The sequence below is a fragment of the Penicillium canariense genome, assembly GCF_028826845.1.
Source record: "Penicillium canariense strain IBT 26290 chromosome Unknown utg000008l_segment0_segment0, whole genome shotgun sequence".
NCBI lineage: Eukaryota > Fungi > Ascomycota > Eurotiomycetes > Eurotiales > Aspergillaceae > Penicillium > Penicillium canariense.
This window is the reverse complement of record NW_026622735.1, coordinates 202,338-223,578: the sequence shown is the minus strand read 5'-3', so window position 1 is coordinate 223,578 and position 21,241 is coordinate 202,338. Positions and strand designations below refer to the sequence as shown.

Sequence of the window (21,241 nt, the reverse complement as noted above, 5' to 3'; positions counted from 1 at the left end):
TCTAGCCGTAGACTTATATATATAATCTTATTCCTAAAAAGACTATAAATATGATTTAGCCTTTATAGAGGTAACTAAGGCGACTAGTCCGAAGACGTCCGTAGCCTTTTAGTTACTAAAAGGACTATTACTATAAATAGCCTATTAAATAGTGTCTTTTTATACTTATTAGTATCCCGATAGCGCTAGATACCTTCCCGAAGAACGTCTTCTTCGACTGAAGCTTCCGAATCTATAGTAGATTCGTCCCCTAAAGCTTCCGACTAGAGTTCCTCCTAGTCTTCTTCTGTAGCTTTATACTACTTCTTTTTCTTCTATATATTTTTAGCTATATTCTTAGCGATAATATACTAAGCGATCGCTTCCTCCCCTATTTACTTATAGCGTATATCGTTACGCCTAAATTCGTCCTATTCTTCTCGAGTAAATATAGATAAATCCGAGTAACTAGGTAGATATTTATCTATCTTAAGGATCTTTCTAATCTCTTTAGGTCTATTTAGGCGTAATCCGGCCCTACGAAGGGTACTATACGTTACCTAGGATATCTATAAACGCTTAGGATTATCTACGTTAGCTTCTAGAAGTCTTAATCTATTAATAAGGCTTCGGAGTATACGACTATTCGGCTCCTCGAGAGCGTATATTCTAAGTAGATAGGCTAATAGGACCCGATAGGGCCTAAATTACTTACTCTCGAACTTTTACCTACTTTTATTACGAATAAGAACCTAGTCTCCCTCCCGGAAGCTCGTCTTCGTAACTAAACTATTACGAATATAATTCGTCCTAATAGCCCTAGCGAGTAGTAACTCGTTTACCTTCGTCTAGGTATTATTAAGATTCTAAAGCTTATCTAGCCTTTCCGTAAAGGATTAAGCGTTCGTAGACGAATCGTTACTAGGGATTCGCGGATATATACTATACACTAAAAAGAACGGACTAAAGCCTATAATAGTATACTTATAGAGCCTTATAGCTAAGAGGGCTTACGAAAGGTATAGATCCTATACTTTCGTCGGCTTATTTATTAGATACTTTATTAGTATCCGCCCTAAGAGTCCGTTTAAGTTCTCTACCTTCCTATTCGTTCGTAGGTAGTAGGGTATTATTATCTAGTATTTTATCTTTAATAGGTTTAGGTAGTAACGAACGGTACCGGCTAGGGGATTCTAGCCGTTATCGGAAATTAACTCTATTAGTATACTATAGTACGTAAAGATTTTATTATATAAGAACTAGCCTAATACCTCCTCTATTACTTCCGGGATAGCTTTAGCGACCGGCTAATCGGTCGTATAATCGATAGCCGTAATAACCTATCTATTCCCGTTCGGAGTAGTTAGTAGGCGTCCGATTAAGTCGATACTCTACCTCTAGAAGGGTCGGATCCCGGTAGTAACTATATATTAGGGGGTTTCCCGCTCTAATCCCTTCTTAAGGCCCTATAAAACTTAATAATTCGGATATAATCGTACGAGATCTTCTATATTCTACCGTATCTACGGCTACTACGCCCGTAGGCGAATAACTCTATTTAGGCCCGGATAGCCTAAATAGCCGAACTCCTTATATAGGTAGGATACTAAATTACTATAAAAGACTAGCTCTAAATAAGATATATAAAGCCCGTCTTCGTAGATAAAGATTAGTTACCGTTCCTCTACTCTTATACCCTTCGGTATACGGAAGCTTAAGTTCGGAGCGAACTTCTATACGGCCTTTATAGTAGCTTTATTATTTAGTAGCTCCTTATAGTTAAGGAAGTATATAGTCGCGGCTAACTAATCTTCTTCTAGGACTTTATTAATAGTCTAGCGGACTACTTAAATTACGGCTAGGGCGACGTCCTAGACCGGTCGGGATTATAATATATTTATAGGGCTATTATAAACGAAATTAGGCCTCCTACTAATTATATTAGGGACTATAGCGTCCGATCCCTTACGGTACTAAATTTTTAGGTTATATTCCTAGAATTTACTAACCTAGCGAGCTAAACGCTTACTATAGGTTAGGGTTATCTATAAGTACTATAAACTTATATAATCGGTAATAACTATAGTCTAGGTACTATTCTCGATATATCGATCCTATAGACGTAGTACTTCTTTAATAGCTAATAGCTCCTTCTCGTAGATAGGGTAGTTTAATTCCGCTCTAGTTAGCTTACGGCTATTAAATACTATTAGGTATAGCTTCTTATCTTAATTAGCTTAAAGTAATACTATCCTAATCGCCTATTCGGATACGTCTATTTTAATAGTAAAAGGCATTACTCTATCCGCTTAGATTAGGATAGGAGTATCTATAAGCGCTTTCTTAAGCTTTCGGAAAATACTCTTATAACTAGTCGTTTACCGAATCGGACGGAACTTCTTTTTACGTAAGTCCTCGTCTTTCTCTTTTAGTAACTTATATAGCGGTACGTAGATCTATATAAAACCTCGGATAAACTTACGATAGTACGTAGCTAGTCCGATAAACTAACGGACTTTATATACGTTCTAAGGGGTCGGCTACTTCTAGATAATATTAACTTTAGTAGGGACTAGATAGATCTAACTATTCCCGATAATATAGCTATAGAATTCTAACTCCTTAGTCGCTATCGTATATTTACCTAGCTAGGCGATTAGCTACTATTAATCGAGTACAGAGAGGACCTTTTCTAGGTATTAGTAATACTCTTCTATAGAATTAGAGAAGATTAAAATATCGTCGAGATAGATAACTACGAAATCTCCTAAAAATAGCCGAAGGGCCTTATTTATAGTCGTTTAGAAGATAGTAGGGGTATTATAGAGTCCGAAAGGTATAGCGAGCTATTTATACTTACCCTAAATCGTATTAAAGGCGGTCTTCTCGATTAATCCCTCCCCTATCCGAATTTACTAGTACCCCGATATAAGATCGATCTTTAATAAGACCCTAGCGGTACCTACCTAATCTAAAAGCTCCTAGATACGTAGTAATAGGTACCCGTTCTTAGCCGTTAGTTTATTTAAAGCCCTATAATCTATATATATACGCTAATCGTTATTAGGCTTCTTTATAAAGATAATAGGGAAGCCCTATACGCTCGTTAACGGGCGGATTAAGCCTTTTAAAGTAGGCTTTCGATCTATTATACCTATTCCTAGAGCTTTTTATCCGATATAGGGTATAAGTTAATATTAACTAGTTATATATCCCTAGTGTTAATTTCGTAGGCGATAATACGCTCGGGCGGGAGTATCTCAGGGAGTTTATCTTTAAAGATATACTTAAACTTATATATAATCTTCCGGATATACCTATTCCTATAATCTAGCACTAATACCGATACCTCGTCCGTTTTCTCCTTTTTTAATACCTTTAGGACTAAAAGGACAGCCTCGGTACTCTTCTTCTGTACCGCCCGTAGAACTTATTTCGCTCTTATTAAGTTTAGATAACCGTCGTCTATTTCTAAGGTATTCTAGCGGTCGATTAATACGATTACGTAGGTTCGCTTATAATTACGTAATTTTATCTTCGAAGTTACTTAGTCGATCTTAGGATTTTAGGTAGTAAGGAAATCTTTACTGAGGATGAATTTATAGTTAGGAAGATCTAGAATCTATACTATTAGATATCCCCGCTATAAATCTATAGTAACTAGTAGGCGGACGGACGTATTAGTAGCTAAATAGCTACTATCGGGTATCTATACTCTTAACTTATCTATTTACCGGTAGGTTAGTCCTAGGCCTAAAAACCTTTTTATAACGTCCGTTAAGATAAAGGTATACGATACGCCGTAGTCTAGAAGAGCCCGTACTACTACGTTTCTATCGGTAGCTCCTAATACTATCTTATAAAATAATAATAAATCCCCTATAGTAAAGAGAGAAGCTTTAATTCTAGGCCTAACGGGGCTAAACTTATATACTAAGATATTTAAGTTAGCCTAATTAGCTTACTCCGGATCTAATAGGTCCTAATCCGGTAGTTTAGGTACTACCGAAGTTTTCTTTATACGGCTAACTACTACTTCGAGAGTAGTCGGCCTTTTTAGTTTTTCGAGTCCCTAGGTATTAGTAGGTTCTAGTCCTTTTTTAACTTATCGGTTTTAGGATTAGGGTATTTACGCTTAAAATAACCCTTTTTACTATAAGCGAAGTATTTAGTATTATTCGATTTCGATCCTTTCTTATCCTTCTACTAGGATTATACTATATTTAGATCTATCTCGTCTAGGTTACGCTTATCGCTAGTAGTCGTTCTACTAATATAGTTTACGATTATTAACCCTCGCTTAAAATTAATAAAATAGTTAATAACGCCCCGTAGATCGGTCGGAGGGTCGTATTCTTCCGCCTATCTCTTCTATAAGTTAGTATTCGTACCCGTTTAGAGGTATTAGATAATAATATCCTCCTATATCTTAGGATTATACTCGGATACGGCCTACTAGAGTTCGGTAGTATACTATATAAAAGTCTTTCGGCCCTATTTATATAATACGAAACGGTCCTATTTCTTCGTACTACTAAGATACTCCGAAAACTTATATAAGATCTAATCCTAGTAGACTTACTAGGTCTCGATCTTTTTACCGTATAAGTTCGCGAGCTATCGCTCCTAGCGATTATTAGTATAGCCGGTCAAGGCTCCGTAAGTATATATAACCTTATCTTTATTATTAGGTTTAATACCTACGAATCTAGCTACTTCCGCGAAATAACGCTTATAATTACGAAGATAATAGCGTACGGCTTTATCCGGAATACTACTATCGTACTCCTTAATCTTTCTAATATATTTTAGAATAGTTTTTTTTATCTCCTATCGGGCCTAATTAAAAAGTACTAATAGTCCTATAGCAGCCTACGGTAGAGATATAGGTACCTACGCGGCCGGTTACGCCGGAACGGGCGCTTACGGCTAGGTAGCTACTTTATAAATTACCTAGGCGGTCTCTTTCGCTATCTTTTTATAGATACTAGGATTAGCGTTATTTATAATCCGCTCCCGGTAGGAATCGGCTAGGTTCTTTAGTAGATAACTAAGGGCTTCCTCCGTAACGGGAGTAATCGGATATATCTATCCTGGGCTAGTAGCTACGGTGCTTTCTATAATAAGATAAGTTCTTTAAATAAGGGTTCTAGATTAAATGAAATTTAGATATAGTTAAGATATTTCTAGTCTAAACGTTTACGTTCGTAGCCGATCGGGGTCCTTAACGACCTCTTTTAATCCCTTATCTTTTACTTCCGATCCTCGGTACGGACTAAATCTGTATACCTAAGGGTAAACCTCCGGAAGGATACCTTATCGCAGGGTAATCTAAAGTGATTAGACTATTCTATCCGTTTCTCTATCTTCCTATTATAGTCGGGAGGTATCGTATATATACTAACGTAATTACTCGTAGATCCTTACGTAGTAGTAAAGGGTTTCGGTTACCGCTGCTTTCCTAAAGACCCCGAGGTCGCCGATATCGCCGACCGTAAGCTATCGCTCGCTAGGTCTTGATACCGTACTACTACGCTAAAATAGATAGAAGAAAGGTTCTTAGAGCTCCTAATTAACCTAATTTTTCCCCTACTCTCTCCGTTATATAGAGATCGCTTTAGGAGGACCTCCCGATAGTTAAGATTTACTATACAGTTAGGCCCTCCCGTAAGCGGCCGTAGAAGGCTACTCAGTTTTAGAGGTTTACTACTATATAAGATAACGGGAGTATAAGAGTATGTTCTGTTATTATCGTAAGCGAATATATCTATAAGGATATAAGTGCGGTCAAACATAGCAGAAGGTACCCGTAAGGGGCCGAACATGTAAGGTTAAAGGAAGGTAAAGTACGCCCAGGATCACATACCACTGCCTCTCGCTTCTTGCCTATCTTTAGGTCTGTTAACCGGAGGATGGCTATTCCTCTGCCCTTGATAACAGAGTCGCTATCACCGGTTTTAATAGTGAATTCTTTCTCGGTGAGGCTTTTAAAGCTCCCTCGGTGGTTATATATATAGACATTCGCTCCTGAGTCTAGTATCTAAGAGTCCTTAAGGGGATATCTCTTGGCTATTCGGTTGACCTAACGGGATACGTTAGCTATATATATAGCTACTCTCCTAATCGATCCCTATATCTCTTCGGTTACTACTAGCTAGGTAGTAGCCTAGGTAGTGCCTCTATCCTCTTTGATCTTCGCGATCTTCTCTTAGTCGAATTTGCTAAGCTTCTTGATAGCCTTCGCGACTAGTTCTTCCGTCTCGGCTCGTAGCTTCTAGTAGTCTAGCCTAATACTTTCGACGATATAATAGTAGAATCTCTAGGGATGGTTTCTTCTATATATATAGGGGGTCCTTTTCTTATCTTTCTAATGATTTTTAGTATCTTACTGACCCTTAGTATTTCCTTACTTAGATATTGCCTCCGGTTAGCTATCTAGTGTTAATATAGCTAGCTTTCTAGCCCTTTCCTTTCCTAAACGCTCTAGCAGACTTCGTTATGTACGGTATACAGATATAACCTTACTAAAGGTAGGATTCTCTATCTCTAACCTATTGCTCTAAGTTAAATAGAAGAGATTATCCTAGATCTGGATAGCTCCGAGGAAGTCTCTGATAGCGAATTTGGCAGGCGTTAGACCGTATAAGATATCTAGTACACCCGTAGCTTTAGCTTCTTCGTATAGAGACGTCTAGGCGGTTAACTACTTATCGATAGATATATTATTAGATAGGTATATTAGTATTTAACGCTACTGTCTTCGGAGGTCTTCTATACGGTCGGCTTCCTTCTATATAAACTCCTACCTTAGCTTTACTAACTTCTTACGAGCAGAGATAACGCCTATAAGTATATAATAGTACTCCGCGGCTAACGAACGGGATATAGCATCACTGAACCTATTAAGGGCTCGGGCGGTCCTCGCTCGTTCGGCCTCTTTACGGTCGTATCTATTAAGAATTCGTGTATACTTCTTATACTTATTATCGGTGAGGTCGACTTCGTCTGTCGTATTCTTATTAATCTTGCTAACCGGCGGTAGGGGAGCCTTCTTTAGAAGCTCTTTAATCTCTGTATCTATCTTTATAGGGTTAAGATACTCCTAAAGGTCGTTTTCGATGGCTTTAGTTTCAAAGTAACTAATCTAGACCCTCTACTAGGCCTTCGTCCTTAACCGCTGGTCCTATAGGATAGGTTGAATTGCTTAAGATTCAGTCTCATTAGATATCTTTATATATATCTTTTACCGTAATCCTGACGGTGTCTCCTCTGGTCTAAGTCCTTATTAATCTCTTCTAGGATTTTGTACAGTCGTTTAGGGGTATTCGGCGGTAGGAAGGCTCTTACTGTTAAGATGCAGAGCAACGGTCTTTGTTAATTATATCTTGATGCTTTAGTGTGCACTCGGGCTTATAACTGACAGAATAGGCTAATTCTGTATAGGCTAGTATGAAAGATGTCCAATGGGACGAGAGATAATTAATCAGATTGATGATGATAGAAGATCAGGGGGATTGCCTGTTGAATAGCTATCCCCTGGCTGTACGGACGTATTTCTGTCCGTGCGGCCGATACTCGGCTGTTACAAAGCCTGAGTTTCTCTGTAAGCCAGTATTACATACAAAAACATAAGAAACCTGGGCGCTTGATGAATAAGCCCGTTCTTAGTGGTAAGTTACCACTCCACATATTTCGACACATCTCCCCACTCGTTGGAGGGCTGTCCTTCCTTATTGAATGAACTCGAAGCTAGTTTCTGACAGGGATACCGGATAAATGGAATAATAGGCTAAATACCAGTATATCATCACGTCTTACAGGTTATGTGGATGCGTATATAGCCACGGACTTGTCGGAGACCGCCTAACCCGCCGGACTAGCGATATGGTAAACCGACCAATCCGCGTGCAAGCGTCATAAGGGCGGCATAGCACTCGCTTCTTAGTAAAAGTAGAGGCAAGCATGCAATCCCAGCTCTTGAATCTACTGTGGTACTTATTCACAGGAAATTAATCCATTGTCAGGGGAATAATTACGTTCCTAGCTGGCTGTCTGGCGCCTTCGGAAACCCCGCTTTATATAAATTACCGGATTTCGGATCCATTGGTTCATTACATCCATTTTCCACAACGCTTGCTACCCCAAGAATCTCCAGAACAGCTTGATGGACATTGCACCGGAGACTACGCGTCCTGATGGGTTAACCGCGGACATAACTAGCACCAACGAAAGTGAAGAGCAGCCTGCAACTGGATATATGCAAGGATGGGCTCTCGCTTGTTTGACCCTGGCTTTCATGTCCATCTGCCTCGTACTAGCTATTGATAATACCATTCTATGTTCGTGCTTCCTATAATCTGGCGGAGGGAGCATCAGACCCAACTGTCATACCAAGCGACGGCGATACCCCATATCACCAGCGACTTCCACAGCCTTAACGATATCGGCTGGTATGGGTCTTCCTACTTGATCGCGCAGATGGCACTGCTGCCGACCTGCGGCCGCCTCTACGCATTCTATACATCAAGTGGGTGTATTGCATCTCGCTGGCCGTCTTCGAAATCGGCTCCATCGTCGCGGCAGTCGCCCCGAATTCTATAGCACTTATCATAGGGCGAGCAGTCTCTGGCCTCGGCGCTGCTGGCTTGGTGAGCGGGACGACAACTATTCTGTCGTATTGCGTATCTTTGAAAAAGCAGGCGATGCTGTCACCTATCGTTCTGGGCATGTACAACATTGGATCGGCTATTGGACCACTCGTGGGTGGTTCGATAACCGATAGTAGGGTGTTGACTTGGCGGTTTATTTTCTAGATCAATCTCCGTAAGTCTCTGTCGACGAAGAAGCCCATATCTTCCCCAATAATCACTAGCTAAAAGGTTCAAGCCTTCGGAGCTGTTGGGCTGATTCTGGTCTGGTTCACCTTAAGGAAACCTCCACCCGCAGTACAGGGGGACCTAACCTGGGGCCAGAAGGTTCGTCAACTTGACCTTCTAGGGGCTACTCTGCTGCTCGGTGCAACATCGTGTTTGAACTTGGCATTGCAGTGGGGTGGCATCGTCTACCGATGGTCTGATGCCAAAGTGTTCGGGTGCCTGATCGGATGCGGTCTACTCATGATTACCTTCTTGTGTTTGCAATTCCGAGGTAAAGCAAGGTTTGTTCCTTCTCTCGCAATTCCAGTCCTTCGCCACATAGAAGCTACTTATTCAGCATGCTTGCTAACATCATCCAAGCTCGAATATCCCTCTTCGCATTTTTCGAAGTCGTACCGTATCGGCATCGTGCGGCTTCATGATGCTCGTTCAGATGGCTTTAGTACTACAATCGTACTTCTGGCCCATATACTTCCAGTCGGTCAGGAGCAAAAATGCCAGGGACTCTGGAATCGATCTACTCCCATTGATTGTGTCGAACAGCCTCGGCACACTCTGCGCGGGTTCTATAGCTTCGAAATTCGGGCACTATGTACCGTTCATGTGGTTCGGACCTCTTGTTTTAGCTACTGGAGGAGGTCTATATCAACTAGTCCGTGCCGATAGTCCGCGCGGACACTGGATAGGGTTCCAGATACTTTCTGGGCTTGGCTATGGCAGCTGTAGTCAAATGCCGATCCTGGCTGTGCAGGTTGTCCTCAGCAAGCCAGATATACCAATGGGTCTTGTAATGATCATGTTTTTCCAGATGCTTGGGGGGCGCTGGCTCCTAGCGTTGGGCAGAACCTCTTTACTGATGGACTTCTGCGAAATCTCAGCCAGGTGGAGGGAATAGATAGTGCAGCCATAGTGTCCGCCCGTGCAAGTGGTTTCAGGGAGATGGTTCCTCCCGAGCTGATGAATGCCGTCCTTAATGCATTCAATTCGGCTTTGCGGAACGTGTTCTGGGTGGCGTTTGCTACGCCAGCCCTTGCTTGGATAACAAGCTGGGCAATGGAATGGCGGCAATTGCCTGACTCCAAGATACAGGTTACTCAACCTCCAGCCGAGGAAGACATAGAGAAATAGCTTGATAGCCATGAAGAGGGACCTGAGGCTCAAGGGGAGTGTGCCATGAGCCCGGCTTCGACAGTGGATATGCCCGGCTCGTCGCATCGTAATTAATGAAGTACGAATCCACGCAATACCCAGGCGGTGACCCATTGAGAAAGAAAGCGTGGAGCGCCCCAAACGTACGCCAGAACTTAACTGGAAACAGCAATGGATACTTGGGCAGATTTGCGTGGAGGCCTGCACTCTACCCAAGGCGGGCCGTTGCTTATGCCGGCGACCAAAATCGGATGATACTTAGAGCTCCAATCCGCTGCTGTGCTCCGACTGCGCATAGCACTTTTGGCTAGTCTGACGGACCAGGATTGTCAGGACTTCGTGTCAACCCACCCTGCGGTGGTTTGTTAGAACCACTTGCATAGCCTTCGCAGTAGCGAGTGGGACCTACATTTGCTCAACACCATGCCCATTCGCAGGCACTCTACAAGTCACTACATCACCGTGTGTAGATAGTGGCAAGGTACTGTATGATACCATCGATTGGATCATCTGTCCAAGGGGCTGGTAACGGGCTCATATATGTATGGTGCGCGCATTGTAAGGTAGGTAGATATTATGTAAATAGCATAGGACGGGTATCGATCTGACTGTGAACCAAGTGTCTGGTTGTGGACCATCGGTGGTAGGAGGAAGAGTGTACAGTACCTTCAGAAGTTCCGTGCGCCATTTGAGTATTTCATCTTACGTACCTACTGCCAAAATCTACCACGCCTTTGGCTTTATATAATACATCGGTTTAGCTATACGGCTCCTTCTTGCTAAAGTGTAACCAATATCTACAAGGTCGGCCTGAGCAGAAAAGTGTGAAAATAAGAATGAGATCTAGTTGCAAATTTGTATATCTTATTGATAGGTAGCACTGGAAACCAGTAGGAGGTACATAAATACTTCGACGGAAAAATGTATTTATCCACATAGTACTAGCGAGACCTCCGCATGAGCTTTTCGGGAACCCAATCATATCTTCCATACCCAAGACATAAACAACATCCTAATCCTCAGTATCCTTCGTGTCCGCTGTCCTAGTCAACAAATTGTCGTTGTTCATGGCCAAGTATACGTATATGCCCACGATGTGGCCAATATAATCCATGAGCACAAACGTCCACACTTGACGTCCAGAATAGGGGTACAGTTCGAGGAGTTTTCGGTACGTTGAAAGCTATCCGTTCCATCCAAAGGCCATCCAAGCCATGTATGCGTAGCTGTTAATAAATGGGAGTGAGATAGAGTAATGAATGCAATATATGCATGCAGCACGGTGAGTAGAGTACTCATGCGATCTATGGCGCTGTGTACAACGCTTGAAGCCAAGCCCAAAGGTATGCAAGAGCCCAGATAGGGCGAGTGAGACGATCAACCATCTTGGACGTCGTGTATGGGTGTCTCCTAGAAAATTGTCTTCAACTAGTGAAATATCTACGAGCAAAATGCGACGATGCATACGGAGCACCATGCGTTCCAAGTACTGCTTTCTCTCCTTGTGATCGGAAAAGCTTCCTACAATTTAATGGACAAATAGCTAACAAGGGCAATTGTGCGTTTTATAAAAATGTAGAGGTGCCTAATATTATTATGGTGGAGCAAAAGTAAATTATGTTGCGGCTTTTTGTTGGCACGGATTGAAAGACTTGTTGGCGCAACACGTGTGACCTGAGGCACCACGAAGGTATTGTTGGTATTACATATGAACCTGACACCCACTGAGCCGTGCTTGTAGTATAATCTGCTCAAGCGCTAAGACTTGGGAACTCAATGTATCATTGGCCTGATTACACTTTAATCCACTGGCATAAACTCCGCTGGCCTATCCTCGAGCTAGTTCAAGGCAGTAAAGCCGGGATCGGATTGTCCGGAAAAGATTGTGACATAGCGGTCTCCCTCCTCATCAACCTGCCACAAGTGGTTCTCCACTACATCTATCTTGGACTGAAGAATATTATATCCACAATTTTGGCCATGACAGGTATGGCATGAGAGACAATGAGAGTGGAGGTGACGGTTAATTCGGCACGTGCAGCGATAATGGCCGCGAAAAGAAATCTTCCCGAACCCAATCGGCCCGGAGACCGGGTTTTAGGCCAATTTTCTCATAGCTCCGTGCGTCATGGTACCCCACTTCGGGGAAAGGACTTTAGATAACGAGGAACAAATCTCTGCAGGGTCAGCACTCAAAAACCTTAGTGGACCCGGATGGCTAGGCTGAAAGCTGATTGGGTAGATCGAGCTTATGTAAGAAGTTATCACTTGCATTGTCATCTCAGCCACTGAGCATAATTTGGTTTTCACTGGGAGCGGACATAAATCAGACTTAAGACCGTGATGAAACTCCACTCAGTGGACCGTGTGTATCCTTCACGATCGCTGAGAACCATTGCGGCCACAGAAGGCAAGCTGTCGAATTGTGCGAGAGGTTTCCCAAGACCCAGCGGGTGAAGAGCTGAATCTGGAAAATCGGAACTGTATAAATAGACACGATGGACCCCCAATGACAGGATCCACCTCTGCAAATCACTTTAGATTGAAAACCTCATCACACTTACCACTATGGGATTCACCGATTACAAGTTCGAGGGCTGGATGGGCCTCGACAAGGAGGCTGTCAATGGCAACATGGTCTGGCAAGAATTCGAGCCCAAGCCGTGGGAGGAGACCGACATTGACATGCGGGTGACACACTGTGGTATCTGCGGCTCTGATATGCACACCATGCGCAGTGGATGGGTATGTGAACCGTCTGTTGGGGGCTTGTGGCTTGAAAGTTGGAGAGCTGACACGAAGGATAGGGCCCTACCATCTACCCCTGTTGTGTCGGACACGAAGTCGTCGGCATTGCCGTCCGGGTCGGCTCCAAGGCCGAGGGAAATATCAAGGTCGGTGATCGCGTTGGCGTCGGTGCGCAGAGTGGTTCCTGCCAGAACGCCGACGGCAACTGCGAGGCCTGCGCCAATGGCCTCGAGCAACACTGCAAGCGCATTGTCGGCACATACAACGGCATCTACGCCAACGGCGGCAAGTCATATGGTGGATATTCTCTGTATAATCGGTCGCCGTCGCACTTCGTCATCAAGATTCCCGATGCCATTCCCTCTGCCGAGGCTGCGCCTATGCTCTGCGCTGGAGTCACTACCTATTCGCCTCTGAGGCAGCACGGGTGTGGTCCGGGCAAAAAGGTGGGTATTGTCGGTGTTGGCGGCCTGGGTCACTTCGGTATCCTCTTTGCCAAGGCCCTGGGCGCTGACCGCGTCGTGGCCATCTCTCGCAAGGCCGACAAGAAGGAAGATGCGTTGAAGCTGGGCGCCGATGCTTACATCGCCACCGATGATGATGCGGACTGGGCCACAACCCACGCCGAGTCTCTGGACCTGATCATCTCCACCGTGTCCTCATCTAAGATGCCCATCATGGGCTACTGCCAGCTGCTGCGCCTCCGAGGTACTTTTGTCCAGCTCGGTATCCCTGAGGATGGCGCCCTCGAGATTCCGGCCTTTGCCCTGATTGCGAAGAGCATCAAGCTCACTGGCTCCCCGATGGGCAGCCCTGAGGAGATTCGCGAGATGCTCGAGCTTGCGGCCGCCAAGAAGATTAAGCCGTGGATTGAGGAGCGGCCGATGAAAGAGGCCAACCGGGCAATCCAAGATATGGATGCTGGCAAGGCTCGGTTCCGTTATGTGCTGGTTAACGAGTGGTAAATTTCGGTTACTGTGGGTAAGCTGACTGCATGTTCCGGGTGTGGACAATGGTGTTGGAGGTGATATGGAGTTCATGTACATAGATCTCGGACCAAATAGAAGAGCATTTCACGAGCATTTAGTGCTTGGGTTTGACCAATAGGGTAATGCTCACCTGACTGCCGCGGGGTAAGTGAGTTTGGTGATAAAAAGATAAGAACGCCATGGCCAATGACCTCACCTGCTTCCGTTTACTTCCTCTTCAAACATCGACCTTGGGTTTTCTGTCCCTCCTCTTCCAAGCTTCGCAAATCTCATCCCACCCCACCGGATACCTATTCGCGCGTGCCAAAATGCCTTCCGACAACAAGGGATCGTCTTACAGCTACAAGAGCTCCGGTACCAACACTGAGGTGAGTGTCCCCATCAGTATCCTCGAACTGAGACTCACACAGCTGACTCTTCCAGGGCAACCACTACTGCGCTCGTGATTATGGATCCGCAGCTCCCAACCAGAACTCGTATCACTACTCCAACCAGTATGTCTTTGACCACTGACGGCCTGATCATTCAAGATGAACTAATCAATGACAGGGATGGTTCCTACTACTACTCCAACTCGGATGGCAGCAAGTACTACAACTCTGGCAAGGGGGAGGCTTCGTACCAGCCACCTAGCTCGTCGAAGAAGTGATATCGCTATCCAGTGCTGTTACCAGCGGTTGAAGTGGTGATACTATGAATGGAGAATGGGATTGAGACTTTTGCTACTTGCCGGCCCGCTCTAGAGATGGTACGAGGGTTGATGGAAGCTTTTTGCTATGGTCAGAGGGTATTAGCCTTTAGTTATTACGCCGGCGAATGAGTTTACCAGTCTCTCCTACCAAACATGCTACGTACACAAGATATAAATTGTGAGCAGACAAGACAGGAAAAGCTGGCGAATATCGCGATAGTGCTGCAAGGGAGGAGCTGGCTCGGTCGGGACGTCAACACGACCAAGGATAGCATATGGTATGCATATCATATCAATTACACAGCGTTGAAGAGAATCAAATTAGCCGAAGACACTGACAGTCCGGGGAACCAGCCTAGCCGAGCCTAAGTAGATTAATCCTGCCAGCTTCCCCGAACTACGCGGCATTGCCCCGACAGGCTTAGGTGAGCCTGGCAACCCGATTGTGGATGCTCCTTAAGCCTGTGATTCACACAAGGCACAAATAATCCTCGGGGTTAAGATTCGGACAATGCCCCTCCTTCATGGGCACTAATCATGGGCACCAACCCCTACTGCACTCCTTCCTGATTCATATTATGATCACGTGACTGTGCTGTTGGTGGGGCGTTCCTAGGAATCATTGGCTGGCGGTGGCCCGTCGGTATGTCACTGCCCCTCATACAGTTGGTGGTTAGAGTAAGTGCTTCTTCCCTGCAGTAGTAAGCACCCATGGGCCAGTCTGGGCCCTACCCATACAGCACATGGTACGTGGCGAGGTCTACTCCCCGGCACATTTCTTACGGCCAGAGCGTCTCCGAGCAAAATGAAAGCGTCATTTCCTGACCGGATTATTTACCCGAGGATTCCTTTGTTATATATTCAATGTCAGCATTCAGTCCGGACACCGTAAAGGGCCATCACAGAGAGAAAACTTGCTCCATAAACTTTGTCTATCTACTACTCACAATGTCAAGTGCTACACACAGCCCACACGTCTTGCTGACGGGCGCCAATGGCTTCGTGGCCTCTCACATCCTGGCCATCCTGATAGATGTGGGCAAATTTAGTTCATCATTCTGGGAATCCCAGATGGCTGATTAGCTAGTAGCGCGGATACCCCGTGACTGTGACAGTGCGCTCCCAAGAAAAAGCGGATGATATCATCAAAATACATCCGTCTTGGAAAGGCAAGGTGGAATTTGCAATCGTCGCTGATTTCACGTCGGCAAAACCTTTCGACCATCTCTTCGAGAGCCCAAAGACGCCGTTTAATTATGTGATCCACACGGCGTCCCCCGTGACGTTCCAGGTGTCTGATATCCAAAAAGAGATGATTGAGCCTGCAGAAAAGGGGTCAGATTATTATCGACAGATATCCACATGAGTTCCAGCTCACGATTTTAGAACCACCGAGATCTTGAAGGCTGCCCATCAGCACGGTGGTACTGCGTTGAAGCGATTTGTGCTTCTGGGAAGTGCCGTATCTGTGCTTGACTCCTTTGAAGATTTGTCCCGGCAAGGCAAGCCATACACGGAGAAAGATTGGAACCCGGTAAAGATTGCTTGCGCATCCCTTATCAGCACATCCGTTTTATCTGACCTGGTACAGGTGACGGCTGAGCAAGCCATTGACAAACACGATAACGTTCTGGGATATAACGTGTCCAAGATAAGAGCCGAGGCTGCTGCATGGAAGTTCATGGAGCAGACTCCTACCTCCTTCGACCTGACAGTAATCAATCCGGACATCGTCATCGGCCCAATGATCCACCCGATCTCAGGCCCTAAATCTATTAATGAGAGCAATAATTTTGCCATCGCGAGCTTTATTGATGGAACACATAAGGAAATCGACGGTGTCACCTTTCCTTTCTACCATTTTGTAAGTTCTCCGCCAGAACGTACATCCTAGTTGACCGGCACGGTGAAGAATGGAAAACCGAGAAGTAAGCTCGTGTGCTTATTCACATCCAGGTGGACGTTCGAGATGTGGCCCGGAGTCATGTAGATGCACTTGAAAACCCCTCTGCGGCAAACCAGCGCATTCTCCTCATCGCCGGTCTCATATCACCCCAACTGGTGGTCAACATTATCCGCAAGAATTTCCCGGATCTTGCTAACAGGGTCCCTAAGGGTGATCCCTCCCAGATTTTACCTCCTGGAGTTCATCCAACGGGATGGGATATGCGCATGAGTTTGGGAATCCTCGCCGACGGTACCAAGGAGGGGAAGTGGGAGTACATTGGCCTGGAAACCAGTGTCGTCGATACTGTTGACTCGATGATAAAGCATAAGCTCATTTCGTGATACCGTATTGGCCTTTGTTTACGCATTTCAACGGCTTGAGAAATCAGGATCGGAAAACATGAGACAGCACATCTTACGGGCTCGAGTGGTGGGAAATCATAATTTAGGAACGAGCATCAGTAGTTATTAATGAGCTGACACGTACTGGAAACGTAATGAATTAAGTTTATTGTACGTGCATTCTTTGCTTGTATGGTCAAGACATCCCATAGAAAAGTCGGAGTCACGTCAAGGTATAGGTTGGGCTTTTCGAGGTGTTCGATAGCATTACTGGAGTGATGCTTCGTGGTCGACCACCGTTATCGGGCGGTCCGTTGACGGAAAACGTCCGTATATTGGAAGAGATTCTCAGGATGGTACACCTGATGTAGCCAGCAGCCAGTGCACCATCTGCCATACAGATAGTCCCCCTACGGACCATGTTAGATATCAAAATCATGCTTTGTAGGGCCCAGGTTTGGCGCCATCTGGTATGATCACTTGCAATAGGTTGTTGAGATATCTCGCCTCCATTGGGATGGTTTTCGAGATGGTTATAGTGGTATTAAAACACAAATGAATACACCCCTCCATACTTTGGAGGCAACGCTTGTTAAATGAAGAGCTATGCATATAGAAGACTACAGAAGAGTCCCATGGGATCACGTTACGTGGAAAGGAGGCCGTTCGGGCCTCAGAAGTAGTCATTCCCAACACCAATCTCACAGTTTCTTACAATCTCGTTGTAAACAATATTCCTTCGGTGGACCTAGGTAGCGACGGCTGTGCCGGCAGTAACACCTTAAGTCCGGGAAGGGCCCCCTGCCATTTTGGGACGATCCATTATCTCCGCCCTTGAACAGCTTATATGTTGCGACTTCGCCTTTCTGCAATATTGTATTGCATATTTGGTTTCTATCACTTCAACGCAATCCAGCATGTCAGACTTTCACAAACGTACATGGCTTATCACGGGAGCCTCGTCAGGACTTGGTAAATCGCTCGCCCTGGAAGCCCTGAGTAAGGGCCACAGGGTTCTCGGTACCACACGTGAAATTCAAAAGGCGCAGCACAGCTTCCCTGAATTTGAAGTTAACGGCGGTACATGGTTATCTTTGGACCCGGGCAACCCAGTTGCGCATGAAATGGCCACAAACATCTTCGCAGCCCACAACATCGACGTTCTGGTAAACAATGCAGGATATGCGTTCATTGGAGGAGTGGAAGATACAAGGTAGGGACATATACCAAGCCCAGGCGAGAGATAGATATCCCGAAGCTCACATGGAATGCCGTGCAGCGAAGATGAAGTTCGCTCCCAAATGGAGGTTAACTTCTACGGCCCACTTCGTCTCATACGAGCGGCGCTTCCAAATATGCGCTCGAAGCGGTCAGGGAATATTGTTCTGATCAGCAGCGGAGCTGGGTAAGTGTTCCGCACGGGATATTCTACTCTACCTTTTGTAGATATGATCTCTTGACAAACGGTCTCATGGACTCTTCTCACAACCCATTTGAGCAGATTCACTGCCAGGCCGGGCCGGGCCGCATACTCCGCGAGCAAGTTCGCCATTGAAGCCATCCATGAGTCGCTATCCGACGAGATCGAGACCTTTGGCATCAAAGTTTTGATTGTAGAGCCTGGTGCCTTTCGCACGCCATTCGCCAGTCGCATAATAACCCCGGCCCAGTACCGGAGTAATGGAGGGTTCAGCCAGGCATATCAGGGCACTTCGGTGGAGAAAATGGTCCGTGGCATGAGCGATACTACAGGTATGCCGGGGTGGCTTAAGGGTGATCCCCAGAAAGCCGCAAAAGCGATATTAGATGCCGTGGAGAATGGACACGAGTACCTCCGAATGCCTCTAGGTGCCGACTGTGTGACGGCCTTAGAAAGCAAGATGAATAGTTTGCAACGCGATTTCGATCTTACCAGAGCAGTTGCCAACTCGACTGGTGTTGATTCCTAATTCGATCAGCCGACATGTGTGCGTTATACAATTCCAATTCACCGCGCTCATAGTGAAATTCCATAACCCATGAAGCCAGGCAACACCTGGGTATCTTCATTAAAGTCCATATCCTGTACGATGGATTGACTTGTAAAATAGCCTTGACGCAGAAACTCTGGGGGTGCTCTTCGATCCTGTCTCTCGTACCGATGGAGAAGTCGCGCTGCTGAGATGCCGCCCACGGGAATGCGCGTGGGATCGATTTTGAAATTGTCGGCGTCATTCGTGTAGATGTGTTGGAGCGCGGTGAAAGAGACTTGGACGTCAACCATGTGCGATTTTTACGAAGAGGGCCATTTTCGGGGACAGGGAATGAACGGGCGAATTGCCAAGGTTAGAGATCCGGCAACTTATGAGCACAGAATACAGTACGAAGTACACCGTAAATGAGGAACCAAGTCAAGTGTGACTCCTCACCCTGTTTCTCGAGCCCCAAGGCAGAAAATCAAGGAGGAGAATATGTTCAATTCGCTAGTTAAGGAGATAAAATATACCGACCAATCAGCTTCAGCTGCATCGTTGGGATTCGGAGAAGTCGAATGACCGTCTATAAGATCCAACATTCCCCACCGACACATGATAGAAAATAAAAAAAAGACAAGAAATATACGGTAGACGCCATTCCGTGCGGATTTCCCAGACCAGGGTTTACAGCAGGATCATGCCCAGACCGGTCAGGAAGGCAGTAGCCACGTACGCGCCGACCTGGAAGTAGCCGACGGCGACGCTCGAGTGGAGGTTGGCAGGAGCGCCGGCACTGGACGAGGTGGATGAGCTCGAGGACGAGTCGGCCGTCGCGGTCGCCTCGGTGGTGACGCTGCCAGTCCCAGCCGAGCCGGCCTCCTTGATCTGCACCGAGCAGGTGCCGATCGCGGCGGTGGTGGCCTTGGTGGTGGCCGAGCTGGAGAAGTCGCAGGCAGTGGCCGACTTGCCCTGCTCCTTGTAGTACTTGTTCAGGGCGAAGGCCAGCTTGTACTTGATCTCGCACATGCTGTAAGCACCGTACTCGCCCGTGGTGGCGTTGCCGTTCACCCCAGCGCAGTCGGTGTAGCCGCAGACAGTGCCCAGCAGAGTGCCGTACTTGCTGGTAGAGACGTCGCTTGACACGACACAGGCAGACTCCTCGTACACGCACTCACACAGGGTCGCATCCGGGGTGGGAGGCAGAGGGGACGCCTCGGCCTGCCAGCCACTGCCCACGGTCGGGCAGCTTTGCAGGGCCGAGTTGGTCGGGGTGTAGGAAGCCTTGTTGGTGCCCGTGGGGTTGGCGCTCGCGATCTCGCTGGAGTAGTATTTGAAGTCGGACATGGTGCTGACACTGGTGCTATCGACGACGGAAACTAGACCTATTGAGGGGGGAAAAGAAACGCGGGGTCTCATTAGCATGGCTCCCGTCAAGAGCGGACGCTCCGATGTCTTACCGTAGTTGTTGGTCTCCTGGAAGTACATGTACACAATACCACCGGACCAGACCTCGGACATGGTATCCCCGTACAGCGCCTTCACCTCCGTGAAGGTGCGAGGGGTTACTTCATTGCAGCCGTACTCAGCGAAGAAGACGGGGACGGTGTAGTTACGGAACTGCTCCGTGCGGTCCTGGTATCCGGATTCCGCGTAGGTGGAGTTGCCGCACCAGGAGTAAATGTTGTAGCCCCAGAAGTCAACGGACTCGTCGCTGCTCTGGCAGTCGAAATAGTCGGCCAGGTCCACCCGGATCGACGAGACATCGGCGGTGGCGTATCCAACACCCATCGACCGATAGCCCTTCTCCTTGATGTACGTCTTCATGTCGCGCACGGCTGCCTTGACAAAGGCGGCGGAGTCCGTGGTGGCCACGGTGTTGGCGACCTCATTGCCGGCGAAGAAGCCAATGGTGTTGTTGTACTGGGACAGCTCGTCAATCACGCTGGTGTAGCGAGAATACAGGCTGGTCAGCCAGGTGGGATCGCTCCGGTCAATCGACTGGGTGGGGTCCGACAGATCGGAGATCAAGTAGATGCCCGCCTCCGACAGCAGCTGCATACACTCGGAGTGGTCGGCGCTGGCGTTGATCGAGTAGGTGCGGATGACGTTGGTGCGCAGCTCCTGCAGGATGGGGATATCGCGCTTGCACGCGGCGGCATCCGCCAGGGGGTCCTTGTAGCTGCTGCTGTCGCTCGTATCCTCTGGTTGATGTTAGTGTCTGTCCGCATTCCCGCGGGTCCGGTCTGATCGTCGTCCACCTACGTTGATACGCCACGCCACGGAGGTAGCTATTTCCTTGTTAGCATCGCCCTCGTTAGGGGTCGCCGCCGGAACGTCGATCGGACTCACAATTGGGTGTTGTTGCTGGAATAGAAGAATTTGGAGCCCTATTCGCCAACCCATGGTCAGCATCTGTACACCCTTCCGAGGGTTCCAATCAGCGCGAACCTTGATCACAATCGGGTCCAGGTCAGCCACAGCGGCTGTGACCAGCGTCGCCAGCGACAGCAGAGACAGCTTCATGGCGAGATGAGTTGAGCGGATCCAATCGGTCCGGCAGATATA

At 46.6% G+C, this 21,241-nt stretch overlaps 6 protein-coding genes across 6 annotated transcripts; 5 read left to right on the top strand and 1 right to left on the bottom strand.

Annotated features, from left to right (window-relative positions):
• Window positions 1-8,143: 8,143 nt before the first annotated feature.
• On the top strand, window positions 8,144-9,750 carry N7482_010101 (uncharacterized protein; the record flags this gene model as incomplete). Its single annotated transcript, XM_056692225.1, has 4 exons — window positions 8,144-8,318; window positions 8,458-8,765; window positions 8,859-9,136; window positions 9,216-9,750. The coding sequence occupies 4 exons, from the start codon at window positions 8,144-8,146 to the stop codon at window positions 9,748-9,750; spliced, it is 1,296 nt and encodes a 431-aa protein (XP_056538182.1).
• A 2,822-nt stretch (window positions 9,751-12,572) lies between these two features.
• On the top strand, window positions 12,573-13,717 carry N7482_010100 (NAD(P)-dependent alcohol dehydrogenase; the record flags this gene model as incomplete). The annotated part of the gene is made up of 2 exons (XM_056692224.1): window positions 12,573-12,749; window positions 12,812-13,717. The coding sequence occupies 2 exons, from the start codon at window positions 12,573-12,575 to the stop codon at window positions 13,715-13,717; spliced, it is 1,083 nt and encodes a 360-aa protein (XP_056538181.1).
• Window positions 13,718-14,049: 332 nt separating this feature from the next.
• On the top strand, window positions 14,050-14,390 carry N7482_010099 (uncharacterized protein; the record flags this gene model as incomplete). Its single annotated transcript, XM_056692223.1, has 3 exons — window positions 14,050-14,109; window positions 14,165-14,235; window positions 14,291-14,390. 3 exons carry the CDS (start codon window positions 14,050-14,052, stop codon window positions 14,388-14,390), a joined length of 231 nt encoding a protein of 76 aa, XP_056538180.1.
• Window positions 14,391-15,380: 990 nt separating this feature from the next.
• Window positions 15,381-16,721, top strand: N7482_010098 (NAD dependent epimerase/dehydratase; the record flags this gene model as incomplete). The annotated part of the gene is made up of 5 exons (XM_056692222.1): window positions 15,381-15,467; window positions 15,523-15,767; window positions 15,819-15,966; window positions 16,024-16,296; window positions 16,389-16,721. The coding sequence occupies 5 exons, from the start codon at window positions 15,381-15,383 to the stop codon at window positions 16,719-16,721; spliced, it is 1,086 nt and encodes a 361-aa protein (XP_056538179.1).
• A 917-nt stretch (window positions 16,722-17,638) lies between these two features.
• N7482_010097 (SDR family oxidoreductase) lies at window positions 17,639-18,670 on the top strand (the record flags this gene model as incomplete). The annotated part of the gene is made up of 3 exons (XM_056692221.1): window positions 17,639-17,934; window positions 18,001-18,126; window positions 18,223-18,670. The coding sequence occupies 3 exons, from the start codon at window positions 17,639-17,641 to the stop codon at window positions 18,668-18,670; spliced, it is 870 nt and encodes a 289-aa protein (XP_056538178.1).
• Window positions 18,671-19,360: 690 nt separating this feature from the next.
• N7482_010096 (glycoside hydrolase family 72 protein) lies at window positions 19,361-21,199 on the bottom strand (the record flags this gene model as incomplete). Its single annotated transcript, XM_056692220.1, has 4 exons — window positions 19,361-20,877; window positions 20,939-20,964; window positions 21,026-21,063; window positions 21,125-21,199. 4 exons carry the CDS (start codon window positions 21,197-21,199, stop codon window positions 19,361-19,363), a joined length of 1,656 nt encoding a protein of 551 aa, XP_056538177.1.
• Window positions 21,200-21,241: the final 42 nt, after the last annotated feature.